At 32.2% G+C, this 27,708-nt stretch overlaps 5 protein-coding genes across 7 annotated transcripts in view; 3 read left to right on the top strand and 2 right to left on the bottom strand.

The window, feature by feature from the left end:
- The first annotated feature begins 1,498 nt into the window (after window positions 1-1,498).
- LOC143195768 (serine protease 33) lies at window positions 1,499-3,375 on the top strand. The gene is made up of 7 exons (XM_076403210.1): window positions 1,499-1,647; window positions 1,702-1,906; window positions 1,966-2,174; window positions 2,315-2,526; window positions 2,670-2,727; window positions 2,931-3,119; window positions 3,180-3,375. Exons 1-7 carry the CDS (start codon window positions 1,563-1,565, stop codon window positions 3,314-3,316), a joined length of 1,095 nt encoding a protein of 364 aa, XP_076259325.1. The 5' UTR covers window positions 1,499-1,562; the 3' UTR covers window positions 3,317-3,375.
- Window positions 3,376-3,445: 70 nt separating this feature from the next.
- Window positions 3,446-5,164, top strand: CkIIbeta (casein kinase II subunit beta). The gene is made up of 6 exons (XM_076403211.1): window positions 3,446-3,545; window positions 3,883-3,958; window positions 4,013-4,115; window positions 4,172-4,381; window positions 4,432-4,603; window positions 4,663-5,164. Exons 2-6 carry the CDS (start codon window positions 3,887-3,889, stop codon window positions 4,769-4,771), a joined length of 666 nt encoding a protein of 221 aa, XP_076259326.1. The 5' UTR covers window positions 3,446-3,545; window positions 3,883-3,886; the 3' UTR covers window positions 4,772-5,164.
- A 1,007-nt stretch (window positions 5,165-6,171) lies between these two features.
- LOC143195767 (eukaryotic translation initiation factor 2 subunit 3) lies at window positions 6,172-14,532 on the bottom strand. Of its 2 annotated transcripts, XM_076403209.1 has the most exons (8): window positions 14,474-14,532; window positions 14,220-14,408; window positions 13,875-14,049; window positions 12,072-13,496; window positions 10,191-10,427; window positions 9,919-10,136; window positions 6,868-7,118; window positions 6,172-6,816 (listed from the first exon to the last, which is right to left on the bottom strand). In XM_076403209.1, exons 2-8 carry the CDS (start codon window positions 14,286-14,288, stop codon window positions 6,351-6,353), a joined length of 2,841 nt encoding a protein of 946 aa, XP_076259324.1. In that variant the 5' UTR covers window positions 14,289-14,408; window positions 14,474-14,532; the 3' UTR covers window positions 6,172-6,350. The 2 variants fall into 2 exon arrangements, with proteins under 2 accessions (XP_076259324.1, XP_076259323.1); XM_076403208.1 differs by lacking the exon at window positions 12,072-13,496.
- LOC143195766 (uncharacterized) lies at window positions 14,515-18,431 on the top strand. Its single transcript, XM_076403207.1, has 12 exons — window positions 14,515-14,653; window positions 14,729-14,799; window positions 14,921-15,137; window positions 15,190-15,308; window positions 15,357-15,515; window positions 15,571-15,756; window positions 15,824-16,191; window positions 16,244-16,387; window positions 16,561-16,753; window positions 16,806-16,930; window positions 16,984-17,177; window positions 17,240-18,431. Exons 2-12 carry the CDS (start codon window positions 14,768-14,770, stop codon window positions 18,245-18,247), a joined length of 2,745 nt encoding a protein of 914 aa, XP_076259322.1. The 5' UTR covers window positions 14,515-14,653; window positions 14,729-14,767; the 3' UTR covers window positions 18,248-18,431.
- Window positions 18,432-20,935: 2,504 nt separating this feature from the next.
- The window catches only part of robo1 (roundabout guidance receptor 1), a 309,799-nt gene continuing 303,026 nt past the window's right edge, over window positions 20,936-27,708 (bottom strand). Inside the window, exons 8-14 of one of the 2 annotated variants that reach the window (XM_076404503.1) lie at window positions 26,145-26,287; window positions 25,871-26,081; window positions 22,802-23,458; window positions 22,484-22,742; window positions 22,080-22,401; window positions 21,827-22,017; window positions 20,936-21,781 (exon numbers count right to left, since the gene is read on the bottom strand). In XM_076404503.1, the coding sequence (XP_076260618.1) occupies window positions 21,757-21,781; window positions 21,827-22,017; window positions 22,080-22,401; window positions 22,484-22,742; window positions 22,802-23,458; window positions 25,871-26,081; window positions 26,145-26,287 (1,808 nt within the window). In that variant the 3' untranslated portion in view covers window positions 20,936-21,756. The remainder of the gene's footprint in view (window positions 21,782-21,826; window positions 22,018-22,079; window positions 22,402-22,483; window positions 22,743-22,801; window positions 23,459-25,870; window positions 26,082-26,144; window positions 26,288-27,708) is intronic. The other variant, XM_076404502.1, reaches the window with a different exon arrangement.

Below are 27,708 nucleotides of genomic sequence, written 5' to 3'. Positions count from 1 at the left end.
TTCAAGGGTGATACACTGATTATAGCGACCCTCCAACTTTTCGACGCCATTTTTGTAGTACGATTTTTCCTTTTTAGTACGATTTTATGGATTTTTGTGGAAACCAACCCATTTTTCAAGCCATTGCTTCGCCTGAATGGTATTGTTTCCCATCAAGAAACAGTGTAAACACGAAATTGTTTGTCGTCATTGTTTTGAAAATGACAAAAATGGTGTCTCTTTTAGCACAATATCTCACTAGCTAGGAGCTATCACACCAAATGGTTTTTCTTGCGGTGAAACAGAATCGCCTGAGTTTTGCTCGGGTTTATCTGTAGCCGCCAGAATCTGTACCACGCTATCGCTTGGTTTAGCTGGACTTGGAGTCTGTTGCGAATAGTATCGGTATTATAACCGATTGTGAAAAAAGCGGTATCATCTGCATAAAATGCTGCGTGGGAAAGTTTGTGGAGTAGGAAGTCAGTCATATAGAGATTAAATAGAACTGGGGCTAGTGGAGCACCTTGAGGGACTCCTGCGGAAATCTCTTTATGACATGAGACTGCGTCACCGATTCTCACTTGAAAGGACCATCCAAGTATGAATCTATTAGGGTATTAGGTCATTGGGTAGACATAGTTGTTTGGCTTTGAATACTAGACCATGGTGCCATACTTGATCGAAAGCTTTAGAAACATCTAAAAAGACGGCTCCAATTTTTCGACCTCTTCTTAATGACTGGTGGATTATAGCTGTGACGCGGGCAGCTTGAATGTTTGGCACGGAAACCGAATTGTTCGTTCGGAATTATGCCGTATCCGTCTGTGAAGTTGTTTAAAGCGTGTAGTATCGCTTTTTCGGCAAGCTTGGAAAGCGAACTAATCAGGCTGATGGGCCTGCAGTCTGATGGACTGGACTTGGTACCCTTTTTAGGAACGGCGGCGATAAGCGCACGTTTCCAGTTCCTTGGAAAATATTTTAACCTCTGGATGGAATTGATAATGTTAGCAAGTTCTGATAGCTGCTTGCTAGTGAGGTTTTTCAGATGGTTTGCTGTTATACCTGGAGCTTTTTTAGAAGACAGACGTTTCATGGACAGCTGTAGGTCTCTGGGAGAGACTGCGCTCTTCAGAAGATGAACTGACTGGAAGTCTTTCCCCTTTAGAGAGGGGATAATGTCATTTATGATGGATAATGTCTGTTGAGGTGGGCCAAGAGATGGATTGCATCACAAATGTATGAGTAGAAGATCATGAAATTTAACAGCTTTCTTTTGAAGGTTAGTACTAACTGAAAACCGGTGATTGAAGTAAAACTAGCGCCATCTATGTGTCAGATCTGGGACTTTTCAGTCCATGTGTTATATAGTTAGGTTTAGTAATATACTATTCCTGTGAAACATGATAAATCAGATCAGTAATGAGCCTAGAAGCCTTGACTGACTTCGCTTTATATTGTTTAACTTTTACAGATAGTAAAATTAGTGGCATTGGAATAACTTTACATTATCTACAAAGTTATGCAAAAATTTTAAATGTTACTGTCAATTGTACCGTGCTCTAGTCATTTTACCGGTAATAATAATGAAACTCGTTCTTGCGTTTGAGATACAAATATGGATTTTAGTCACAAACGTCTCTCACATTTTATTAGAGAAAATACTGCGTGGTAATTTCACAACGCTCTCATTAGCTTTCATATTAATGTTACGTTATGTTGTAGACCGTCCCTGTGGACGTCCTCTAGGTACTGAATTTGTTCTTCAAAACTATAGGGTAGTTGCCGGATACGATGTTGGATATTACAGATACCCATGGTATGCAGCCCTTATAAGACAAAAACAAGTGAGCTGCGGAGGCGCCTTGATAGGGCCCAGGACTATTCTAACAGCAGCACATTGCTATCGAGAGTACGTTGAAACGGCAAAGTGAGTATACATTAATATCAAGTCTGGTCCTATATAAGTACGCCAAATTTAATTTTTAGTAAGACAGGAATCAAATTAGAAGATGTCTATACAGTAAGACTTGGCATGTATAACATTTGTTCAACTGAAAACACTGTAACTGAATACAAAGTAGAAAAAGTACAACTTCATGAGCTTTATATGAGTATGAAACCCTATTATGATATTTGTCTGCTAACACTAGCCAATAAAACAGACTTATATCATCCCATATGTTTGCCACCGAAAGGTATATATATCCCTATATGTTAAAAATACATATTAAATATTCCAACAAACATTAACCTGTAAAGATATTACTGAATTATTAACAAAGTCCCCAGTAACTATTTGAGTCAACTATAACTTAATATATTTAACTTCTTTCAGTGATAAGTTTAAAGCCAAAAGAAGGGACTGTGCCAGGTATGGGTACCTTGAAGTACCAAGGTCCCCTGCCATGCACTCTACATGAAGCACGTTTATTGATTTATACTGATGATGTATGTAAGAAGATGATTAAGGATACTGGAAATGATGAAAAAGCAGTAAAAAATGCTTTTTGTGCTGGCTATTTAACAGGAGGTATTGATACTTGTCAGGTATGTAAATGTGTTATATTGGAATTAACATTGGACTACGATCCAAAACCCAGTTTCAAGTATAACCAAATAATTATAAATTTAAAAAAAAAATGAAAATATTATTAGATTTATTTATTAAAGCAAATTATTTTATGTTTAAGGGTGATAGCGGTGGCCCACTGCAAGCATTAGACGAAAATGGCAACTATGTCTTAATTGGTAATTATCTATTAAGTTTTATATAATAGTAACCATGAAATTTCACCTTATTTTCGATGCTACCTATTTAAAATTTCCTTTGAACTGGCACCTTCGCCATTTTAAGATTAACATTTTAAAATCAATCATATACATATAAACAACCAAATGGTTACGTAAAAAATATTATAATTGTTCAATATTACTGTTTATTGTTCTTCAAGGCATAGTATCTTTCGGATTTCATTGTGCAGTTCCTGGATATCTTGGATTATACACAGATGTATCACAATATCGAGATTGGATAAGAGAAAAGAGTCAGTTTGACGTAGATTTTTTACACGATTTGGCTAATAATGATTCAACAATATCCGAATTTTTGAATGGCAGCACAGAAAGCAATCAAATATCAGGTAAGGTTAATTGATGAAAATTATATCAATATTTATAATTCCGTTTTAATTTGTCTTTAGACCACAAAAAGAAAAGGAAGCATTTACACCATGATCACCCTTATAAAGCACCAATAAGGATAATTATTATAAAAGATAGAAATTTAGTTAGTGCTATAAAACCTATATGGCATCACCCCATAAAAAGAAGAAATTAGTTTATTTAATAATCCTGTTAATTTTAATAAACAAATAAATAAAATGTTGAAATTTTTAAGGCTTCGGCATAATTATTAAACGATAACTTGTAACGTAAATAATTCCAATATTTGCCTAACCCTTGTAATGTTTCCTATTTTGACAAAAGCTTGTTAGGCGGCGCTATCGTCGGTTTCTACATCGTGTAGATGAAGCTGTCGTAAGCGTGGCTAATCAAGGTACAAAAAGGTAAATATTTAAAAAAAAATGTATTTTTTTTATTAAGGAAAGCTACCAAGAGCATTATTTGAGTTTGGTTTGTCAAAAATATTTTTTGGGTATACTCAGTGATAACACTAGGCGACAAAATGGTCGTAAAAACGACAAGTAAACGTGGGTTGGCACTTGACAAGAGCACATAATTTGTTTCTCCATCTCGCTCTATCATTAGACCGTAGTTATCTTAGAGGGGTACCAAGCAATAAGACTGCCGCCAAGCGAACAAACCGAACCTTAAAATTCGGTTGACAGTGACATTAATAAATTTCTTGTCTGAGGAAGCCTTTTTCCACTCTGTTATTTTCAGAAAAATGAGCAGTTCAGAGGAAGTATCATGGATTTCATGGTTTTGTGGGCTTAGAGGAAACGAATTTTTTTGTGAGGTAACATAAGGTAGGATATGTTTACAGGAGCAGTCTAAACATACTATATTTTAGGTGGATGAAGATTATATTCAAGACAAATTTAATTTGACTGGTTTGAACGAGCAGGTTCCGCATTACAGGCAGGCATTGGACATGATATTAGACCTAGAACCAGGTATCCTATTGTTCACAAATAAGTTAAAAAACAATAATATTATGAGTTGTTTATAGATGATGAATTGGATGATAATCCTAACCAATCAGACCTCATTGAACAAGCTGCTGAAATGCTTTATGGCCTCATTCACGCAAGATATATTCTTACTAATAGAGGCATTGCACAGATGATTGAAAAATATCAAGTTGGTGATTTTGGATATTGTCCAAGGGTATATTGTGAGTCCCAACCAATGTTACCATTAGGTTTATCCGATGTACCAGGTGAGTACTAGTTAATATATTTTAACAAAATAATTAAAGTGAATTTGTAGGTGAAGCTATGGTAAAATCTTACTGCCCTAAATGTATGGATGTATACACCCCAAAATCTTCAAGGCACCATCACACAGATGGTGCATATTTTGGTACTGGTTTTCCACATATGCTTTTTATGGTTCACCCTGAATATAGACCAAAGCGCCCCACAAACCAATTCGTTCCTAGGTATAATGTCAATAATAGCTGTATCTCAATTGATTTACATGTTTTTATTTCCCTTTTAGATTATTTGGCTTTAAAATTCATCCTCTAGCGTATCAACTTCAGCAACAAGCTGCTTCTAATTTTAAAACACCATCAAGAACTTTAAATTACAACAATGGAAAACGTTAGGAATTTGAAATTACTCTTTTATAATAACTAAAAATAAAACTGTGTTGTTTTAATGGAATTTTCACCAGGTATTTATCAGCTGATTAGATGGTGTTTAGTTTTCAGTCGGGTACAGTTTTATTACTGAATAAGTAACATAGACAACGGTTTTAATTTTATTGCTATTTTAAGCATCTTTTTTTATTTTTTTCTTTTCAGTTACACTTTAAATCTCAATAAAATTAAAAACGCTGGTAATTTCAAAGTGAAAATATGTGAGTACATTGGCAAACAAACTTATAATTAAAATATATGTAAATTAAAGTCATGTTATTTCTTTTATTGTAGGATAATTTTATGTTACAATTAAACCATACTGTTGTATAAATAGTTAAATAGATTGATCATTATTTTCATAGTTTTTTTTTCTTAATATTTCTATTCCATATATATTTTATAAAAGCATCAAAGGATATTCCATGCAACTTTTTTAATATTTATTGGATATGACTGACCATTTTAGTTTTTGTTCTATGTAATTTAATGTATAATACTTTAAACCTTCAGATAATAAAAGAGCTGCTTTTCCAAGTAATTAAGAATAATATTCTTTTTTTAATGTTTATAGGGATAAAGGAATATATGTCATACATAATGATATATGTAAATAAAACGAAGCCTATATTGAAGAAAATAAATTATATTTAAGTGGAATTCTTTGGATAACATTTCTTTCTTAGTGTAATTATTTAAGTGCATGTTGTACTTTGAATTTTGCTTTGCTTTAAGCCATTTTTCTCTCGAATAGAAAAGCCATTTACCTTCATTATATTTATATTTTTAACTCAACCTCTATTTTTTCGGTAGTTTATCATTAAGTAAAATATAATGTTATTGTATTAATATTTAGAATGCAAAACAATTTTAAATGTTATCATAGCAAACCTAAAAAGTAAGGAACATATAAAAATACAGAAATTATATCTGCTTAACATTTGTAGTATCAAGGTAATAATCTTTGCATTCTTGCAACTGTTAATATACCATATTGATAATTTTTAAATTACTTAATAACAGGAGCACCAGTGATATATAAATTAAAGGATCATCACGTTGTTTAACACTTGAACTTATTTAACGTTAATTTGAAAGTAGTCAAATAAGTAGTTGCTTATAAGGACAATGAATCACAAAAGCATCAAAGTGCTCTTAAATGTTTCCTTTAATGAGGTTTTTGGGATTAAATGACTTCAAATATCAATGCAAAGATAATACAACAGTTAGAGATAACAGTGGAATGAATTATTTAACCCATAGTTTCATAATGGAAATACTTCAATAATTATTCAACTCTATAAAAAATGTAATTAAAAGAAATTGTTGACATGGTAATAAAGTAGGATTGGGCAAATAAAATCAAATTCTGTATATGTTATATATATTAGAAAACTTATGTATACAGTTCAAATTATAACACCTCTTATATAAACTAAAGCTCAATAAACAGAACATATTGAATTAATTTAAGACGTAAAGATTAGTAACAGTTTTCTAGGTATAAATAAATCAAAGAAATAAAAGATGATCAATTTGGGTTCTATTATTTAGTTACTGATTGTTGAATGGTGGCTCCTCTGGTAATCTGTCCCCAACCGATGAGACGCCAATGATTCTCCACTCTTCTACTTAGAGCAATCTTTTCGCCAATCTCCGTACAAACAGGATTAGATAAGGCTATTTTACCTAAATCGGCTTTCGTAGCCACTACCCTCCCACCCGTACTAAGAGAACCAATATTGACCAGCAACATCTCGCCTCTTGTTAGACGCTGCACTTTTGCACCTTTTTTATCACCTTCTGTACGTACCCCCAACAGACGTTTAAGGAGGTAATAATTTACTTCCAATTCAATGAAAATACTTGGCAACGCGCCGACAGCTCCGAGAACTTGACCCACCAACCGATCAGCTCTGCAGAGCGTAGGTTCGATTTTGGTACCCACACCAATCAGGCCTCCGGGAACGGCGAACTGGAGCTTATTTTGTTCGGTATAAAGAGAAACGATTCTAAAAAATATAAAAATTATTGAATGTTGACGGAATTATATTACTATGTACCTTGAGAATATAGGTCGGCAGGTAATATTTCCCTCAGAATCTTTACTGACTAGACCAGGTCTAACTTCAATCTCCTGCCCAACCTTGAGAACACCTCTTAAAATACTGCCTCCCGCTACACCACCCTTCAGATCGTTAACCTCACAACCTGGTTTATTAACATCGAATGATCGAATAACGATTAAACGTGGCTGCGAAGTAAAATCTCGTTGTGGTATGGGAATTTTCTTGGTGATATACTCACACAAAACCTACAAACAGACGCATTGTAATTAATGATGTTAATGTTATTAATGAAATGGTGTTATACACAATGTAAACATTCAAATATGCATTGTATAAAATTGAGGAAAAATAATTTCAGTTTTTTCACTAATCGATGGTATACCGTAACTGTATACGTCATTTTCTCATCATCAAACATCCCAGTTAATCTCTCCAAGGATGTGTGTAGTCTAAAATTGTCATGAGAGAAAACAGCTATCCCAGTGATCAGTTGTGGCCATCGCTTGCTTCAATAGCCATAGTTGTTAACAGTAGTGTTAACGAGATTAATAGTTTAGCCGAGTTAGTTACCAGTTCATCGTTGAACTAATTTTCTATTCATCACCATAAACACTACACCATGTCCAATCAGCCTGCGCTATATATTTCGGAAGTAAGAAACAAAATCTATGAAAATGTTTCTCTGGAATCTCTATTTTCAAAGCGCAATGACTTTTGACTGAGTAAACGGATAACGTTACCTTTATATCCAGGGTATTACCTTTCAAACGCCTATAGTATGACCTCATTGACATGTATGAACAAGGATTTGTCTAAACATTAAACTTACTATTATAATTTAAAACAATAATAAGAATATTAGGAAAAACCGAAAATACTTTGCCCCAACCTAAAAGTTCTGTTATGGCTGTAATAATAATTAATACACTATTTATTCCACAAAAGTTATACAAGGATGATACCTCAATTATTTAAGATAGTAAATTTGAATGAAGTTCTATATTACATGAATTACCTTCAAAGTAACTGCCGCCAACAATGATCATACTTAACTAATCTCTCCATTTATAATTTAAATGCGTTAATAATCTTAAACAGTCCACACACTCATAACAAATAACCAGATTGATAAATTTGATGAGAAAATAAATATGTACCGTAATTTTGTTTTCAGTGTAAATATATGTTCACATGACAAATGTTCAATGCATGGACCTCCAAATTCAATGCGTAGGGTCTTTTAATGCGTAGGGTCTTTTTGGACACTGAAGTACTAAATCTTTGACATATATTTGCATTTTTTGTCTCTGATATTTCTACAGTATCTTAACCAGTGTCAAAATACTATATTGAATGCGTGACTGTAGTTAAACGCCTTCATATGAATGTTTATAGTTTTAAAAGCATGTCTAAGAATAAGAAGGCAAACAGTAGAATACCGCAATATGACAGCGATCTCAACTATCAGAACTAGTAAATGAAATGTTAGGATCACTATTTCAAATGCTAACGATTTCAACAGCAGCAAACTCGTTCTAAATTAATTCTTCGGCTGACAAAAAAATTTCAGATTTGCCTCATATCTGAAAATCCATTGACAAATTATTTCATTAAATGTAGAGCTAATACATCAAAAAACAGAAAAAAAGTAGCAGCGGTAGCAATTAACTAAGGTAATTGTTTTGTAACAATTGTTTAACTTTAACTACACTACCGACAATTTACTGTCCTAGAAGTTACAATAAAAAAGCAAAGTTATTAAAATGACAACTAAAGCTAATAAGATGTATAAACTAGGGAAAAAATCCGACAAAACAGACTAAGAAGGATTTAAACGATATCTAAGCAACCGCATAGAGTTAAATGTGCCACTTAAGGCAACTAGAAAATTAAACTTGAATAAATTCGTGACAAAATCGAGAAAACGATAGGTGAAAAAAGAAAACCACGTGAACGCCTGAAAATAAAAATAAATCAAATAATACAATATATAGATTGAAGAGGGAAATTTTGGAGATCAAAAGCGAACCAATAAATAACCCAATAATTGGCCCAAAACTTGAAAAACCGCCAAAATAAGCTTGAAAAAAGTCCTGTAGAAAAAGCTAAAACTGATTATAAAAAGAAAAAACATCAATTTTATTATTACACAACTCTTGCAAAAAATCACAGACATCCTTGAAAAATCCAATAGTGTGACAAGGTTAGACACTTGTGACTTATCCACAACTCACAGAAAATATATACAAAACAATACAATTAATTATTCAAATCTTAGGTATAGCAGTAGGTCAAACAAGAAGAAACCTCCTCTACAATAAAAGAAATTAAAGCAAGTGTACCAGAAGATAGTGTATTGGGATTAATTATTTATTAATTATTTACAAACATTTGCCGATGATTGGAGAATAAAGTGAAGAAGCAACCAGAAAATTGCCACACGCAAGCAGTGACATACATGACTAGGCTCAGGCATAAAGTGCATATTGAGTTTACAAATAATCAACTGCATATAAATAATAAAATTAATAATGCTAAATAACTTGGAATTCTGTGTCTTGAAAACTGTGTCTCTACGACCACATTTGAAGTCAGCAAACCGATGTCTTATTGTTGTATCTGATATATAAGAACGGAGTAACACTTTTCGAGTCATTGCTTGGCTTGAACAGTATTTTTCCAATCAAGAAGCAGTGTAACCTTAAAACACGAAATTGTTTTTGATCTATTGTTTTGGAAATAACAAAAGTAGTGTCGATCTTAGCAATAACTCACAAACTTATGAGTAGAATATCATGAAATTTTATCAGCTTTCTTTTGAAGGTTAATACTAACTGAAAAAGCGGTGAATGCAATAAAACTAGCGCCTTCTATGTGTTAGGCCCGGGACGTTTCAGTCTTTCATGTGTTATTGAACAACTATTTTTGAGTTTTTTCATTCTCAATATATGTGTCTTGAATAAGTACTTCAAACGTATATAATTCATCTTTTGAATTAAGTATTTGAAAAATATATTTAATACATGTAACATAAATTAATATTACCTCAATATTATATTTCAGCTGTGCAGATATGGGGATAATTGGTGCACCCTCCGCAACGGTACCTTGAACAAACTTCACGATCTGTTCATATTGCTCCTTGGCTTGAGCTTCTTTTACTAAATCAATTTTATTCTGTAGTATAATTATGTGCTTCAATTTCATTATTTCAATGGCTGCTAAATGTTCGCTGGTTTGAGGCTGGGGACACGATTCGTTTCCTACAAACAGATAAATTAGGATGTTTTCTTATTTATATGAAATGTTGACTTTACCAGCGATCAAAAGTAAGGCTGCATCCATAACCGCAGCTCCGTTCAACATGGTTGCCATAAGAATGTCGTGACCGGGACAGTCGACGAAACTTACGTGCCGTACCAATTGGAATCTTCCCGAACAAGCAGGACGAAGGCAGGGAAAACTGTCGTCTTTCGAGGAAGAACCAGAGATGTAACAAGTAGGTCTGGGACATTTTTCATTGTCACATTTATAAATTTTCGCATTAGCATAACCTGAAGAAAATTATCCACGTTGATTATTGATCCATTATTGAATAGTCTTGCAATTGCTAATAATTGTTTGTCGAGATAAATATGACGGCTATTTTGTAGTCAATGTCCATGTCCAGAGCGAAATTCAAACGTTCCCTACAGTACCGTCAGTACTGTATAAGCGTCACACCAGCAAAAATTATATCTATACCAATATTTTTCTAACTCATCGGGTTATATTTCAAGCTAATGAAAATTAGAAGGCCGGTATTTAGCATCATTAATATATCAATTAAAAACACGTAAAATATAAATTCAGATAAGATAAAAATTCAATACAAATATAATAACTAAAAAAAGATAATTTCAAACAGAACATTTTTTGTTTAGATAATTGAACGTACTGTAGTTTATTAATACCTAAAAATGTTAACATACATATTTTGTATAGAAAGTACCAAAGTCACGTATTGACCCTAGCCTGACAGCTTGATTATATTAAATATTCTGCAATGTATAAAATATAAATAATAAAATAAATTGATTTCAAAAATATGTTCTACTGTTTTTATTGTATTATCCTTAATACTAAGTATAAAAAATACAGCTAAAAACTGTAATACATGTAACTTAAACTAATTGTGGTCCTCTATATATAATGGAAAATATAAGAATGGAAAGCGATGCAACTTGATAAATATTACTTAAGTAATAACTAAATGTATATCTATCGCCATTATAACGAACCCAAGTTAAACAGGAAATTAACATAAGTAAATATCACCAAAAATTAATGTATTATAAATTCACCTAGTAATTAACTCATCCAATAGTTATTACAAATAAAATATACAATGTCAAACAAATTTAAGTTTTGATTTTCAGGCATAAAGAAATTATTTTAGTCATTACAAAATTATAACTACACGATTAATGACATGACACGACCTTCATTATTCTTATTTACTAAGAATGTAAAATATAATTTACATATAAAATATATCGAATTTTAAATGATCATTGGAAAATAGAACCAAGTTTTTTAATGCGTAATTGATACAGCCCATGCAAAACGATTAATCAAATTAAGGCATAATATATATTAAAAAGTGTATAACAAAGACAAAATCTTACTTTTAAACAAATAACCTTTTGTTGAATTTACTTAAAATATGAATTAATTTAAATTTCTCTAAAAACACTTCAATAGAATAATCTTGAACAAATAGTAATCAAATAAAAAACCCCTAAATCTTGGTATTGCCAGATTCAGCAGTACCAAGACAAAAAGATAACTAAAACAATATCTATATATAAATTTTGAACAATCTATATAAAAATACAACAATCGGCTGAATCTTAGATTACTAATTTTTGTAAAAGTAGGAATATACTAACGTATATTAATATAATACATTTCTATTTGATTCATTTACTTGTTGGTTCAACAAAATACAAATCAAGTTCAATATCGATCTAAATGGAACACATTAGATGTAATAGTTATTGTAGATTCTAGGTTACTGTCTTAAATGAGAATAACAATATAATAATATACTAAATATTATAATTAAGTTAGTAACCTAATTATTTTCTATATATCTTGCTCTGCATGACAGGGATATATAGCATGTTGAGAATTAAATTAAAACAAATATCTACGACAAGAATCAGAAGCACACTTGCAGGAGGGTCGGTTAGTTGATGGTCCAACTTTTTCAGGAGTGTCTAATTTAGTTCTGCCCTTTTCTGGTGTTCTGACCTCAGACAATTCATCTATATTCATCATATAATCAAATGTAAGCTCTTCTCCTTTAGCAATTTCTCTTAAGGCAAACAAGGCCAGTCTTGGAATATTAGGATCTTGACAGTTAATCCAGGTTGCATATACACCCAAGTTAGGATCACAGGAATGATTTATAAAGTGTGACACGTTTCCATATTTGGCAGCGTCAACAGTGTATAAATTATCCCGAGTATTATAATCCAAATCGAAAAGGTATGTACGACCTTCAGCATCATATTCTTTACCTCGTCGTTCTGCTTCTTCGTGATCTATCACTTCACCAACATACTCGCAGAGAAAAGTGCCACAAAAAATTCTTCGCATTACCTTTACACCCCAACCACAACCATTATCTGTACGAAAAATACACAAAGGTACTCGGCGACCTTGCTGCACTACACGATTTCTACAATTTGGGGGGCACTTGCACAGCTTATTACATTCAAAGATAGCGTTACCAGGATTTACATTCATTTTACCATTTAATGTATAATTAAATGAACGATTCACTTGTTTTCCACAACAAGACTTGATTCCAGGTCCACATTCAGTACATTCACAATGTACATCGGGAAATGTTGGAATTTCAATATTTCCAGTAGGGACATAGTCATTGATATAACTAAAATTTTCTGGAGGAAATTCTAAATCAACATCATTAATTATAGATATTGGTGCGTCAGATTTGTCCATACGATTAATAATGTCTTCCCATCTTTTTAGTTTTGTTAGCTGATTTTCCCTTTTTATTATTAACAAATACATTAATAAGGCATTTCTACCTTCTTCAATTTTCTTAGTATAGTGTGGATACACAGGATCATTTAGAAATTTCAACAGTTTTTTTTGAGCTTCCAACCTACTTGGGAGCTTTAATAAACTTCTTTCAGGCGCTACTTGTAATAACATTTCATTATTAACTAAATCAACATCTAAATTAAACTTTTGCCCAAATTCTTTTATTAAAGTATCATTAAAAAACAGGTTGAAAAAAGTTTCTAATATTTTTTCAGCACCACTAAGATGTTCAATAGGTTCCCAGGTGTTACATTCTTCATGATAGCCATGCCATTTAACATAATATTTATAGTCTTTCCTTTTTATATCATATTCCATTTTTTCTATAGATTCAACAACATATTTTTGTTTATATACAGATTTATTACTGAAAAATTGTAATTTCCGTTTAAGGCCTCTTTGTTCCTGATGTGTTTTGTTATCCATTTCTATATTTATATGTACTTTTTGGTTTTTTAGATTTGGTGGCCACGTTATTATGCCTTTGTCATTGTACTGTAGCTTGTCTATAAGCAAAGAAAAAAGACAACATGAGTATTTTAAATTATTAAAAAAAGTTTCAAGATACTTTTAATGAATTATAGACAAGTTACAGTCAAAGACAACATTTGAATATACCCATATGGTGGAAAGGTAAATATGGAGGTAAGTAAACAATCTAGGTATTTTAAGGACACAATAGCTTATGCATAAGCCACATATAATGGGAAATTTAAATGAACCCAATTAATATTAAATTTTGTTATAAAATGGGTATTTTCAAAGTGAAAAATACTTAAAAGTATCTTAAAATACCTATTTATATTTAAAACTAACTAAACATTTAACCATATGTAGTACATATGGTAAATAAAAAAATACTACTTAAGAAAAACATTACTTACCTAATTTAATAGTAATGTTTCTTTCCAGTTCATTTTTAAAACGTACGGTTTGGACGCCTGATATAGCTTTAACTACAGTAGATTTGCCATGAGCTACATGCCCAATGGTACCGATATTAATTGTAGCTTGTCTACTAATAACTTCGGGTGACAAGGCAGTTAGTTTTGTTACATCCTAAAAATAATTAATTCACATAAGTAACAGAATAATTGTGTTTCTACTCTAACAAATCACATCACATTAGCGCCAACTGTACTAAAATTACTAGGTTATGTATGCCATGTGAATATAACAAACAAAAAATTACGTTACGTCACGTAAAGTTGAATGAAAATTATACGTACCAATTTTGATAAATCTTGCTTCTGCAAATTGGGCTGTCCGGTAGTCATATTATTTTCGTTGGACGCCATTCTTACAAATATAGCTCAGTCCAAGAGACTCTAAAGACTTTCTGTTTCTTGTCAGTGACATTTATAACGGCAGTGGTAGTTAAATTGATACCAGAAAAAAGTTTTGATACACAAAAGTCCCTAAATAAATATAAAATACATAATTATATATCTTTCAAGTTTTGTTAATATTTTATTTGTATTACATATTGTTTGATATGATTGTTCGATAGATAATATAATTAAATAAGTAGACACCTTAATACAAATTAGTCCCAATTATTAAACTGACATTTATATCTGTCAATTTGACGTAAATATCAACATGACGGAGAAATAATGAGCGCTGGGGAGAAACTCTCTTTAAAGTTCTATTTAGTTATGATGCAAGTATTTAAAACAATATAAGATATATTAAATGCTATTTATTTTTATTAACATAATATTATTATGGATTGTAGGTATACCAATCTTAAACGATTACTTGATAAAAGTTGAATATGGGATACAAAGCTGCGATGCAAGTGTTAAAGTAAATAAAAAGTCGTTGAATACTGTAGTTTTTACAGTTACTTAATAGTATTTATTCTTCATGATTAAAATAAAATTTGAGTTTTGTAATTTTTCTATATAAGTATTTAAAAATGTTTTAGACAAGCAGATGATTTAAAACCAAAAGTACTTAAAAAAAGTGATTTATTAAGTGATTCTGAGGCATGGACTAATCAACAGAAATTGCAAAATATTTACCATCAAGTATTGGTGCTAGATTTGGAATATGCTTTGGATAAAAAGGTTGAGCAAGATTTATGGAATGTTGGATTTAAGAATCACATAGCTGACTTACAAGAAAATGCAAGGGACAAAAAGGTATTCTTAACTTATGTATTTAAGTTTCAGTAATAACAGTTTTGTACTCCAGAATTCTAGAAGATCAGATTTTCAAGCACTTTTAACATGGGCTTTGGAATCAGCCTCTGGATTTTATTTAACTTTGCTTCAAGAATTATGCAACACTTTTGATATAGATTTACCTTTCAGGTAATGATGATATTTTCTTTTGACAATAATAATAAACTTAATTTATAGACGCAGTGGAATTGTTTATGGTCAAATAACCACTCCTAATGAACAAAACAATGTGCCCCAGTTTGCCTCATGCTCTTACATTTGTCAGTATTGCTTAGTACATTTAGGTGATATTGCAAGGTACAGAAGTCAAAGAAGACAAGCTGAGAGTTTTTACAAGTAGTATTTAAGAAATATTATTGTAATTATAATGTTCCATGGTTTAATATTACAGGCAAGCAATTTTAGTGTCACCGAGTAGTGGTCATCCATATAATCAATTGGCTCTATTAGAAGCAAGTCAAGGAGATAAATTATCCACCGTATTTTATTATATTAGGGGTATCTGTGTAAAAAATCCTTTTCCAGCTTCAACAACAAACTTGATGAGTATTTTAACAGCTGCTATAGATAAAGAGAGGTATTTTAATTAGTGGTAATCATTTGAAAGTAGAGTTAGTCTTAGTTAAGATAATTTTTAATTCCAGCCCATTTGAAAAGATTCAAACAAAAATGACTGTAAATGAGTATATACAATTATTTCTTTGTACTCATGGATATTTTCACACTGTTACGGATATTAAACAAGCACAATTGGCAGTAAAAAGTTTGAATTCTGTTATGACTGCGTTGGTAGCTACACAAAGTTTTAAAAAAGAGGAACTTATAAAGATAACAGTAATTAATTTATATGCTATAGTCCATCTAAATAAAGAGGATGAGCTTACTGAAGATGAAGTTATTGTCAAAGAATTAATTTTGGAATTAATAGCAGGATCTCTGAGTGCCTTTTTAATGCCTGTTTATACTTTAAAGAATGACGAAAGTTTATTGGAATACTATGCTTTACCAGCAGGTATATTAAATCAATGTTAGATAGATTGTTATTATAATGTTTACACTTTTAGTTAAGTTTCTAATGTATTTTATTTTCAACAATTCGGAATATCTCAAATGTCAGACATTTAAAGAAAGAATGCAAATTTGGCCAAGCTTATGTAAATTGGTAAACAGAGCTCAGCAGTATCTAAAAACATTTAATTATTGTAAATGTATGTAAGATTTTTAAAGTATTCTGGAAAGTACTTTACTGTTAATTAAATGCTTACTACTAAAGTTTCAGTTAGAATTTTATCAAAAATAGTTTTTGGCAAAATGCATGTAAGGTACTGCCCAGGGAATTTATATATATGCTATTCATTATCAAATGAAGATAAAATTTTAGTTCGAACATATTCTTTGAAAGAGGATAAGGATTTGGAAGGGTTCTTGCCGTTAAATGATAATTTAAAAAATTTAGACTGTAAAGAGGAATTGGAAGATACAAAATTGGAAAATATGATACGAATGAGAAGAATTATTGATTTTGCAGATTGGCTAAGTGGGTTGGAATTGGATGGTGTCAAATTGATAACAAAGTAAGTAATTTTAATTTCAGTATTTAATCATTTTTAAAAAATAATTACTTAGGACTGAAAATAAAGGTATCACTTGTTTTGAACCTTCTCTGTCACAACCAGACCCAACTAAAGATCTTTTAGAAGAAATGAAGTCATTTACCATACAAGACGTTATTGAAAGTAAATTTAAAATAGGTAAAATTTTTATTGTGGTCAGTTACTCGTAATAATAACATAATTGTTCTTAGAAAAAAAAGCAGGTATACTCAAGCCACAAGGCTCTTTGGAAAAAGCGCGAGAGGAGAGAGAAGTGAAGATTTCTGTTATTGAAAATAGTATTACAGATGGCTCACAGAAAAATATAGATTTGATTAAAAATAAAAGGCCTAAGCAAAATGTTGCATTGCAAAGTATATTTAAGAAAATGGAGGAGAATAAACAGGTACATTTCGTATATTTATTTCTTATATTACTTTCTATTATATTCACTTTTTTAATTGTTAGGTTAAATTTAGTATAGAAGAATCGTCGGAAAAAGATAAGTCTGTTAAATTTGAACAACCTCCACCTCTGAAAGTTCCTCAATCAGCTGCGTTATTGCCACCTGTTCAAAATAACCAATTTTCAAATCCTCCACCTGCACTAAGAACTCAAAGTTTCAATCAAAACCATCCTGCGTTTCCAGCACAACCAGTTCAACCACCCCCGCCAACACCAAATCAGGTGCCTACCGATTATTTAACTAGTTTAAGAAATTTAGGCAAGGGAGCGGAGAACTCTATGATGCCACAATTTTCTAAGAACACTCCTTTTTCAAATTTACCGCCTCCAAGTATTGCAACAAATACAAATGCCCAAGTCAGTCAAGCAATAAACAAAATGCAAAATTTCCACAATAAGTATAATATGTCATACAATAGCTGGGGAAGAGATGATGTAAAATTTAGTTCAGGAAATAATCAGAACTCTTGGTGGGGCCCAAATCCACCAGTGCAGTCCCAAGGATTTTATCCAAATCATCCCCAGCCAAATCAGAATTATATGCAGCAGAGACCACCAGAGAACCCAGCCTTTGGTGGAATGCCTTTTACTCAATTTAACCCACAGTATCAAAGAAATTCTACAAATAATAGTCAGTTTGACTTTTTGGGGTCTTCTTGGAGCAATGTTAATAGAGGAAATAGTTTTGGGATGGATGATACAGCACAGTCTTCAATGTCCATGCGCCAAGCGATGTTGAAGGAAGCCCCTCTACCAGCATCTCGATCTTTAAGTGGAGATTCTCAACAAATGGGTGGTTATTCATTATTTAATAATAGTTGGACTCCAAATTTACCTGGATCATTTAGAGGAAATACTAGTATACCTGACAACTCACCATTTAATGGACCACAACATTCATTATTTGGTGGACATGGACCTCAAAGTTTAGCTCAACTTTTAGAGCACCAACAGAACCAAATGGGTGGAAATCCCATACTTAGAAATAATCCTAATTCAGATTCTAAGTGATTTATTTTTTTTTTGTTGTATGTCTAGCTCACTGATTACAGTTGTTTGGTGTAGCAAAATGACTGATGCCTTTTGGTTTTTTATTATTATTTAATAATGGTTTTTGTAATTATTTTGTTGAGTTTATATTAGCAGCAAAATTATATGATTGATTTATTATAATAAAATACTTTTAAACATATAATTGTTTTTTTATTTACACTTGTATCCTTGAAGTTTGCAGTAAACTTTTTACGATTTTTCAAAAATTCTAATCAGATGACATAAATATCAGGCAGGAGAACATCTACTAAATGATTAGGCAATAGAAAAGCAAGTGTATGAAAAAATTGTTGAGTGTCACTAAAATATGTTAACTAGCTCGATATAAAACACGGTCCTGGATATCCAACGAATGTTTACTGACGGTAGAATGAAAGGGAGACACCGACCTCGAAAGATGCCACAACTTAAAAGTGTTAAGCGACTAAAACTAAAAAGTTATCACTGTAAAAATTATGAGAATTTTTCATATTAATTGTCGGAAAAGAATTTATGAGAAAAATACAAATAAGATCGCAAAGATCAGTCATTAAAATCCACTTGCGGTTGTGTGGATAAAATTTTCGCACTCTGCCAGTCTATGAACGTATTAGATGTGGAAAGCATGTTATGTCGTATTTATTGATTTCCGCTACGCTTTTAACGGCATGCACCAAGATTCATTTTGGGAGCGAAACATATATCCCTAAAAAATAATATATTATACTTCTTCAGGCATCTTACAATGGTTTCATTAGGTATATGTGTGCCAAATGATTTGGCAAATTAATTTGAAATCCTAGTCGATATGTCTCCGCTGTTTTTGAACATAGTACTAGATGCAATTTATGTGAAAAGTTTTTAAAAATAGGCCTTGGATATGGTGCTACGGATACCTTGACTGATATGATCGCTGATACAGATGTTGAAGCTTCCAACATTCTTCATGATTATGAAGGATCTTGAGGAATAAAAAAATACCATAGTGTTAACAACTGATGGATCGCCTGCTATTGTAAATCTCAACAGGATCCATTAGACAGTGCATGGTTAACCACCTAATTTCGACCAAAATTGATAATATATCTTGGTAATAACTATTGATTCTGCTCAGTCGTGTAACTTGCTATTTAATATCAGCCAATGGAAGCTGGTGCATAAGGGATGCAATGCTGCAAAGCTCCCAAAAAATAATTATGTAATCTCACTAAAATATTTTCTATTACTTACCAAAAAGCAAATCCCACTTAGAATCCGCGAATACTTGTTGTAATATATGATAAAAAAACTACAATGGAAATGGGAGCTATGAAAGTAAAGTGGACCAGTGGAATAATCTACTGTAGAAGAATGCGTCTCACGCTTTCGCTATTATTTATCTGGGCCACACTTTCGTGCTTTACGAGCTCCTTCAAACATGCTCGTGGTACTCCGTTTATCAAAACAAGGCCGTTATTTAAATGAAGGTTTCGATATTTAATATAGCGCCATTGGCCCGTATATTATCGATTATCTATATCGGAATCTTACGCGACTTTTAGCCAGTTGATAGTAACAAAATTAAAAACTGTACCTAAGGAAGTGGTCTTTAAATTAATTAATCAGAAGATATTTTTTGAATGTTCAAGAAAATCTGAATCTGAAAGAAATCTGATGCAAATAGAGGAAAAAGTTACAGCCATAAATACCCATAAATCGAATAGAAATATTTATTTTAAAAAGAATGAATTTGTGAATGTAACAAAAAATGCGTTGTAGTGTTTCCTCTAAACTTGAATTTTTCCGATTCGAGCTTTTTTGGCTTTTTAAATGCAGTCTTATTCAAGCTTGAAATAATATTGACAATGTCATTAGTGAAGTATCTGATATAATAACTCATGAGCTACCAGAAAATAAACGCAACTCTTCAGGCAAAAGTAAATTAGATTACTTGATAAAGAACGATTATGAAATGAACTGTCAACTATTTATTCAAGAAATAATTCCATAACCCATTCAAAAATTTTTAATAACAAACAATCTATGAGACATGTTAAAGAATATTAGACAATTATTAGAAATCGTAGTAACAATTTCCATGATAATATCAGAAGCCCAAAGGTGTTTCTCAAAAACAAAGTGCATCAAAACTTTTTTTTACAGTAAAAGAGTATATCTCCGAAATAGACAATTTTATTGCCAAACTGGCAAACAGAAAAGAACGTAGGATTGACTTAATTTATAAACAACATAAAAACTGCAGACCTTAACATTTTTATCAAGAGCCACCACTGCAGCTACTAAATAATAAATAGGGCCAGTTAATAAAATTCAGTGAACTGAGAAAACGAATTCTATGGAAAATACTCTGAGCTTTAGCGGCAATTATGTTTATTTGTAATTCTTTTAAGATAATCAATATATTTCTAACGGTTGAAAAGCTTCTTAATTGGAAAGTTCGTATAGTGAGGAGTTTGACGTTTGTATATGAACAAAGTGATTAACATCTTTTACGTTTTCAGTCTTGTACCAATCCTAACCATAACTCTTGGCTATTTTTGAATGAGAAGAATGCTTGGTGCAGTATATAAACCAACTTAACACCTCAACTTTCGAAAAAAACACAAATTTTATTTTGTGACCTCCTGTCTATAGGTGTATGAATGATGAAAAAATGAAAGTCATAAATATTATTCCAAAAACTATTTATTTAAAATAATAACAAAAATGAAGTGTAGCTACGGTATATCCAACGTCTGGATCTCTTACCGATACACTTCTACAAAAAATCGTTACAAAGTCTTTTACAAAAATGTTACATTATTTACAAGCTTTACATATGTACAAGGACGTTTCTAAATACATAACCGTTGTCTCTAGCTGCTGGACTGGTTCATTACAAACAACTATTTCTTATTTTATCATAGTTCGTGATTACTATATAATATTACCTGTCTACATACGTTTTGCTATAATATATTGCTAATGATAATCATAATAGGAATTCAGTCGTCAGTCTACTGTATACAATTAAGAAAACAAACTTACATGAAAAAATCATTACGTTATTTGATAATCGCACTAGAAAGAAAGGGCCAACCGATTCGTATACTTGAACACCCTCTTACCGATCGCTATCATCAATTACAGAAGGAATAAAAATGTTACCTACACATCTACTAAGACATATTACTTCTACATAGTCAACGTTTACGTATGTTTTTTCTTGTTTTATTTTTGATTGTACAGTTGCGTGGTTATAATCGTCTTCTGGAACTTTCCTAATAATTATTATGGACGAGATCACAATTCGAGTCACCTAATCCAGCACAGATCAGTACACTGGGAGGTAAATATGAAATAAATCCGATCTTCTTTCTCATTTGGCTTGTCGTTTACTATACGATTGTGGAAATGGAACTGGCCTGCTTGTATTTATGGCTTCGGCATATAAGCAGGACGATTCGCTACAGGAACATGTGGTATCATGGCTACTGGAATAAGAATGTCTAAAAATAAATTTTATGATGATAACTGATGTAGCCAATATATATAATATAGTTATAATATTTGTCTCACCTATCTAATTCACAATCTGCATCACCACCGCCATCTTCCCAATTGGCCATAGGCTGATTATACCAGACCTTAGTATCACAATTTCTGATCGGGATGGAATCTGGAGAACAATGACCACCTCTTGAAGGTCTACCCGAGCTTCCACTAGCTACCGAACAATTATTGCATGATGGAGTTCTTGGAAATATAGGCTGTAAATATAAGAATTGTGAATAAATTCAGATGTATGTAAAAAACGTAAAACCGAACATACCTTACTGTATGGATTCGACAAATGCAAGGCGTAACATGTGTATCCTGCGCTACTACAGCTACTACCACCGCCACCGCTACGTGATGGTGGGCAAGGAGGTGGTTCCCTGGGACAATCTGGGGGTGGGTGGTCTGGTGGAGGTGGAATTAGCTCCGACCAATTGGGTGGAGGTAAAATTACCGTGGTAGCATATGGGGTTGGATTATCCAAGTCTTTTTTAGAATTATAGAATGTAGATAAATTTTTTGTGTCCACTTCTGCATAATCTGTAGGTTGTGCTAATGGTACAGATGAATCTTTATCACAGTCAGTAGCTTTCCAGCTAAAATAAACAATACAATATATTAATATATTAATGATATACTCCATATTTATTAAATTAATACATTGATACAATTACTCACCCTCTATCAATCCAAAGACTTTCCTTAGCATTTAATTGAGATGCACTAACCACTTGTCCATCTAAGTGACTCACATCCTTACTAGGAGACCTTTTCTTCTTCATATAAAAGTAAATGGAGACTATTGCTATTACTACCCCTAGAAGGCATATTACTACCACAAAAAACCATGGCTGTTGTGTTAATGGAACTAATGGTCCTAATGTTCTTGGACTTTGTGATCTAAATGTACTTAGCGAAATATAATTAGAATAAGGACCTATGAATATAAAAAAAATCAAAAATACTGTATGTATTCATATGTACTTGCAGTTATACCTTGACCTGCTGAGGTAAGAGCGGATATTCTAGCACTATACAGTTCTCCAGTTGTGAGGTTGCTGATGAGGAGGGATGTGGAGGATGTGTTCACTGGAATAACTCGTGTTATACTTCCTTTTATTTCTATTTTATATCCAATTATAACGCCATTGCAGTGTTGTGGTGGCGGTGGTGCCCATCGTACCCAACCGGTACTCTCGTTAAACATACCCCCAGAGACAGTTTCGGGTGGAGCTGAAGGTATATCTTCTAAAGTTTGAGCCATACGAGAATTTGACGGTTGACCTTCCACCGATTTATAAAACGGCGATATAAAAAATTCATATTTGGTGAATTTTTTCAGATTTGTGACAGTGTAGAATGTCGTTTCAATATTTAATACAGTAAGGATGTTATAGTTATGTGATCCGCCAGATAATTCTCTAAAACGGATATAAAACCCTTCCACATAATCTACGGCAGATAGTAGCCAAACTAAGCGCACTGAACTGGAGCTTTGTGGTCGGGCATCTCGAAGATCGATAAGCTTGGTACTTAAAGCTTCCCTAGCGGTGTCTAATTCAGATCCAGGTAGTGTTCGAGAATTGGCAAGGGTTCGTACTGATGACGATACCTTGCTAGCGGGAGATATACCATGGGCATTTTCAGCACGAACTGTAAAAAAGAAGAAAATATTAATGTCTATTCAAAGATTATTTGTATATGCGTTATCAAGATGTTTAATATATTGCCTGTCGCAATTTGTTTTAGAATCAGACAATATTTTCCTTCTCATTTTATTCTAATTAAAAAGAGACATAATGCAGTCTGATTGAAACACGTAAACGAATGAGCCTGTCGGTTGCGTATTCAAAATGCTTGAAAGCAATAGTGATAAGAGGTTATAACTCTAATCTATAAATTATTGTGGTTGTATAATTAACTGTAGTTTTTTAGATATACTAGAATGTTAAAATAAATTATATTTAATAACAGTGTTGTTCAATTATTTTATTTAGATTAGAATTTTGTTGTATGCCAAAGCCAAACTGAACTAAAACTCAGAATTGATGCGGCAACATTGCGACGTTTCGACGTCACAAATTTCGATGATGTATATACAAATAAATACAGTATAATTGGATTTGTTATAAGTTTATACTAATTTTTTTAGTGCTTTTTGTTTATAGCGATTGAATTAATTTTAAAGCATTTTTGTCGTAAGTTCTTTTGTAATACATTTTATTAAAATTCTATGTATTATTATTAGTCAAAGTATTTAGTCACTATTTATTAAGCGCTTGCATGTACAATGATCCTTTTTAACTTTTAAATGGAATTTATTGAAAAAGTTAGTACAATATTAACCAAACATGTTTACGTCAACATTCTTACAATTTTTTAACCGACTTCAAAAAGGAGGAGGTTCTATGTTCGCCTGTATATTTTTTTAATATATATTCGCCGATTTCTCCGTCAATTATGGACCGACTTTCAAAATCCTTTTTTTATCCGATAGACTTCACTTCCAAGATGGTCCCATTTGAACCAAGCTACGATCTGATGGGGGGAAGGGGAGGAAATCGATGGAAAACCTCAAATTTACACATACAATTTTTTCACATATTTTTTACCTAAAACAATCAGATATTGGTGTATAATATTATTGCTGAACTGATGTGACGAAAAATCGGATGTAGTTCAGTGTAAAAGTCAGTCACTAATCATATATGAGACGTCGTAGAGACATTCTAAACAATTGCTTCTTTGGTGTAATGGTTAGAACGTTGAGTTCATACGCGGACGTCGCGGATTTCGATTTCCAACAGGACAGCAGTTTCTTTTTATTCTAGTTTGATTAGAACACTTGTCAAATCACCTAGACTGGGTTGTGGACCCCAGGGCATCAAATGTTCCTTATTTTCTATCTTTTCTCAAACGGGCTGTATTTTTACTTGAGCTATCCATTGCAATAACTACGTATTTTATTGAGTAAATATCTAACACTAAAAACCCACTGATCACTTTGAAATCTGTGTCGAGCAACAAATTAGATTTGTTTCGTAATTTTATTTTGTGTTTTCCCATCTTTTTTTGGCAACACTGTGTCGATTGGTATCGAAAGGACGACGTTGGTTTGACAGCAATTCAATCATTGATCCGTTTTGACACTTCTTTCTCATTTCGAAGCCGTGGGCTAGCGAAGGAAGAAAGCGTGGCTGCGGCTGGGCGTTTTTATGAAGCTGTTTTTTTTGTAACAATACGACGTTCAATTAGTTCAATTGACGTCGATAGATATTTCCAGTAACAGTTTCATTAGGTTTTAATAGCTCGTAAGACAGTACATCATGGCGATACCACCCTAGACACAGTAAGACTTTATGGTCGTGAATATTTCGCATTGGAGTCAATATAGATAGTTCTCCTGGTCTGATTGTTTTGCTAACATTTTTCGCTTGGGATTGTCTTAAATAGATCCGCGTTTCATCGTTACACTACGTCACAGAAAATTTTACATTTATTTTCAGCCAATTTGTGAACGTCCGGACAAAACGTCCGTAAACAGTTGATTCACCAACTGCTAAGCAGTGTGAAAGTTCTTTGAGAATCTTGAGCTCCAATAAGGTTTTCATCTAATAAATCTTGCAATTTATTGTCATCGAATTGGTTTGGTCCTCCATTTTACATCGTTGAAACTAACACCGACATTTAGTATATGACGACGTAGCATCATCATAAGTTTTTAAAAGTTTTTTTTATAGGTTTCGGTCGCATAGTTCAATCATAATTGGGTTAGAATATTTAAAATGTAAACGTCTAATTACTTGATTAATAAATTTTTCATATATGGATGCATAGGGAATATAACTTAAGTAATTCGGAATCACTGAATGAATTAAATTATGTTCCAAAACCTTGTTTATATGACAACATTATAAAATGATTTATAAAGCCAATCTATACAATGTTAGAATTACTATTTTATGTAAAAATAAATTGACATAATTTATTTTTATAATTTGAAACTAATAACACATTATTCATTTATGTTATATGTTAAAAACATACAAATAATGGTATATTTACCGATAAAGACATAAGAACTATCTGGTTTCAGCTCTCTAACCACCATATAAGTTGCTTGAACTCTATGAGCGGCTATGACCCATCCCGTTTGTAAATCCGGACTCCAATATTCAACTGTATAGCCCACCAAATCGGCATCAGCATCCCCTCCACTCCATGAAAGAGCTATACTGGATTCGGTAGAGTTTAGTATGACAGGCGATGATGGAGCCTACGTAAAAATAGTTAATAGATTACTTAGTTAATATTGATGTAAAAAACACGATTTACTCACCTGCGGAAAAGTTGAGGGATCTGGGCTACGATGGAGGGGTATTCCAGTCCCTTCTACTACATTGAGCGATGCAGACCATGAGCTTTCACCACTGATGGATGTTGCCGAGCAAGTGTACAAACCAGAGTCATCCAGTCGTAGATCTAAAAGTATATTAAGATTATTATTACGTGAATTAATTTATGTCATTCGAAATATATTATTACTTGACTATTACGCGTTAGAATATTTGTAGGAACGTTTATATTAAGTATGAAAAATAAATATAATCAAATAATGACAAACTAAGCTTATTTAAGCGATATAAACGACTTAACAAGTTGAGTTTTCGAAGATTTGACGGAATCGATTCTAAAAAACAACTGTAAAATCATTTCGTTCAGCTTATCAAATGCTATTCGACAGTTAGACCAACTACGAAAAGTATCTGAAATAAAATATATACATTAATAACATTAAAATATGTATACGCGGTGTTCTTACTATGTGACACAAAGTAATGACCTTTGCGGCGTGAATCGTCGATTTTTCACGGCCGATCTGATTTTTCGTCAAAAAGAAATGTGAAACAATTAATCTCGAGTGATCGTAAAAGTCATTTTCGACCGTCCAGACGCCGCTACTTTTACGACTGATACTTCGTCGTCTGCCCTCGCTTCATTTTACGATCCGTAAAATTATAGTAAGCTAATCGTCGTAAAATAGTACTGTGGATCAGCGGAAATTCTCGATGAACACATGAAATACTCTCTCTTTTCCTGCATCGTTGTCGTAAAAATGGAGTTTCTTCCGTCAAATCATTACAGTTTCGTCAATATTTAATATCATTCATTTTTTGCTTTAAAATTCATTCAAGATATCCAACAATAATATATTGACTTAGGGAGCTGTAACATTACATATAAGATATACTCACTTCAGGCACCAATCATCTAATTTTAGTTTATTTAGTTGAGATGTTATCCTTAAAAACTCTTTCGAGATGTTCTCAAGTTACGTATTTAGACACTGACTATTTTAGTGATAGTTTAAGTTGTTAAATTATTGTATATATCAGAACTTTTTTTGCTGTTTTCAACTTTTTGCTACTAACTTAACTCATTTTATTAAAAATGTATCCGGAAAACATTGTATGAATTACTAAAAAAAGGTTTATAATAGCAAGAAATTGTTTGTTTGCTTAATAGTTAATTTCATTTGTGGATGAATTAATTTTAACACAGTTCATTGCCAGTTTATCTCTACACAAAAGCAAAAATATACAGGGAGTGTGATGTCAAACAATACTGTTAGAATGTCTATTTTAATTTAATAAAAGTCATCCTCGTTTCGGTTCACTTGTAAAGTTAATATTCCATTAAAAATATATTTTTAGGGTCTACTCTATAAACGACAGCGGCAACTTTCGACTGTGACAATTGTAAATATTTAAATATTTTCGATGTTATTTCTATCAGACACAAAAATAAAAGCCATTCAGAATAATTAAATATATGAAATATTTTGATGCTTTAATTTATATTACTTAATATGTATCCTCTGTTATATGACGTCTTGTGTGACA

Source organism: Rhynchophorus ferrugineus, unplaced genomic scaffold (assembly GCF_030347505.1).
Source record: "Rhynchophorus ferrugineus isolate W39M unplaced genomic scaffold, kcgeb_rfMv2 rfM4, whole genome shotgun sequence".
NCBI classification, from domain to species: domain Eukaryota; kingdom Metazoa; phylum Arthropoda; class Insecta; order Coleoptera; family Curculionidae; genus Rhynchophorus; species Rhynchophorus ferrugineus.
The sequence above is the reverse complement of the archived record's forward strand: the minus strand, read 5'-3'. Positions and strand labels throughout refer to the sequence as shown.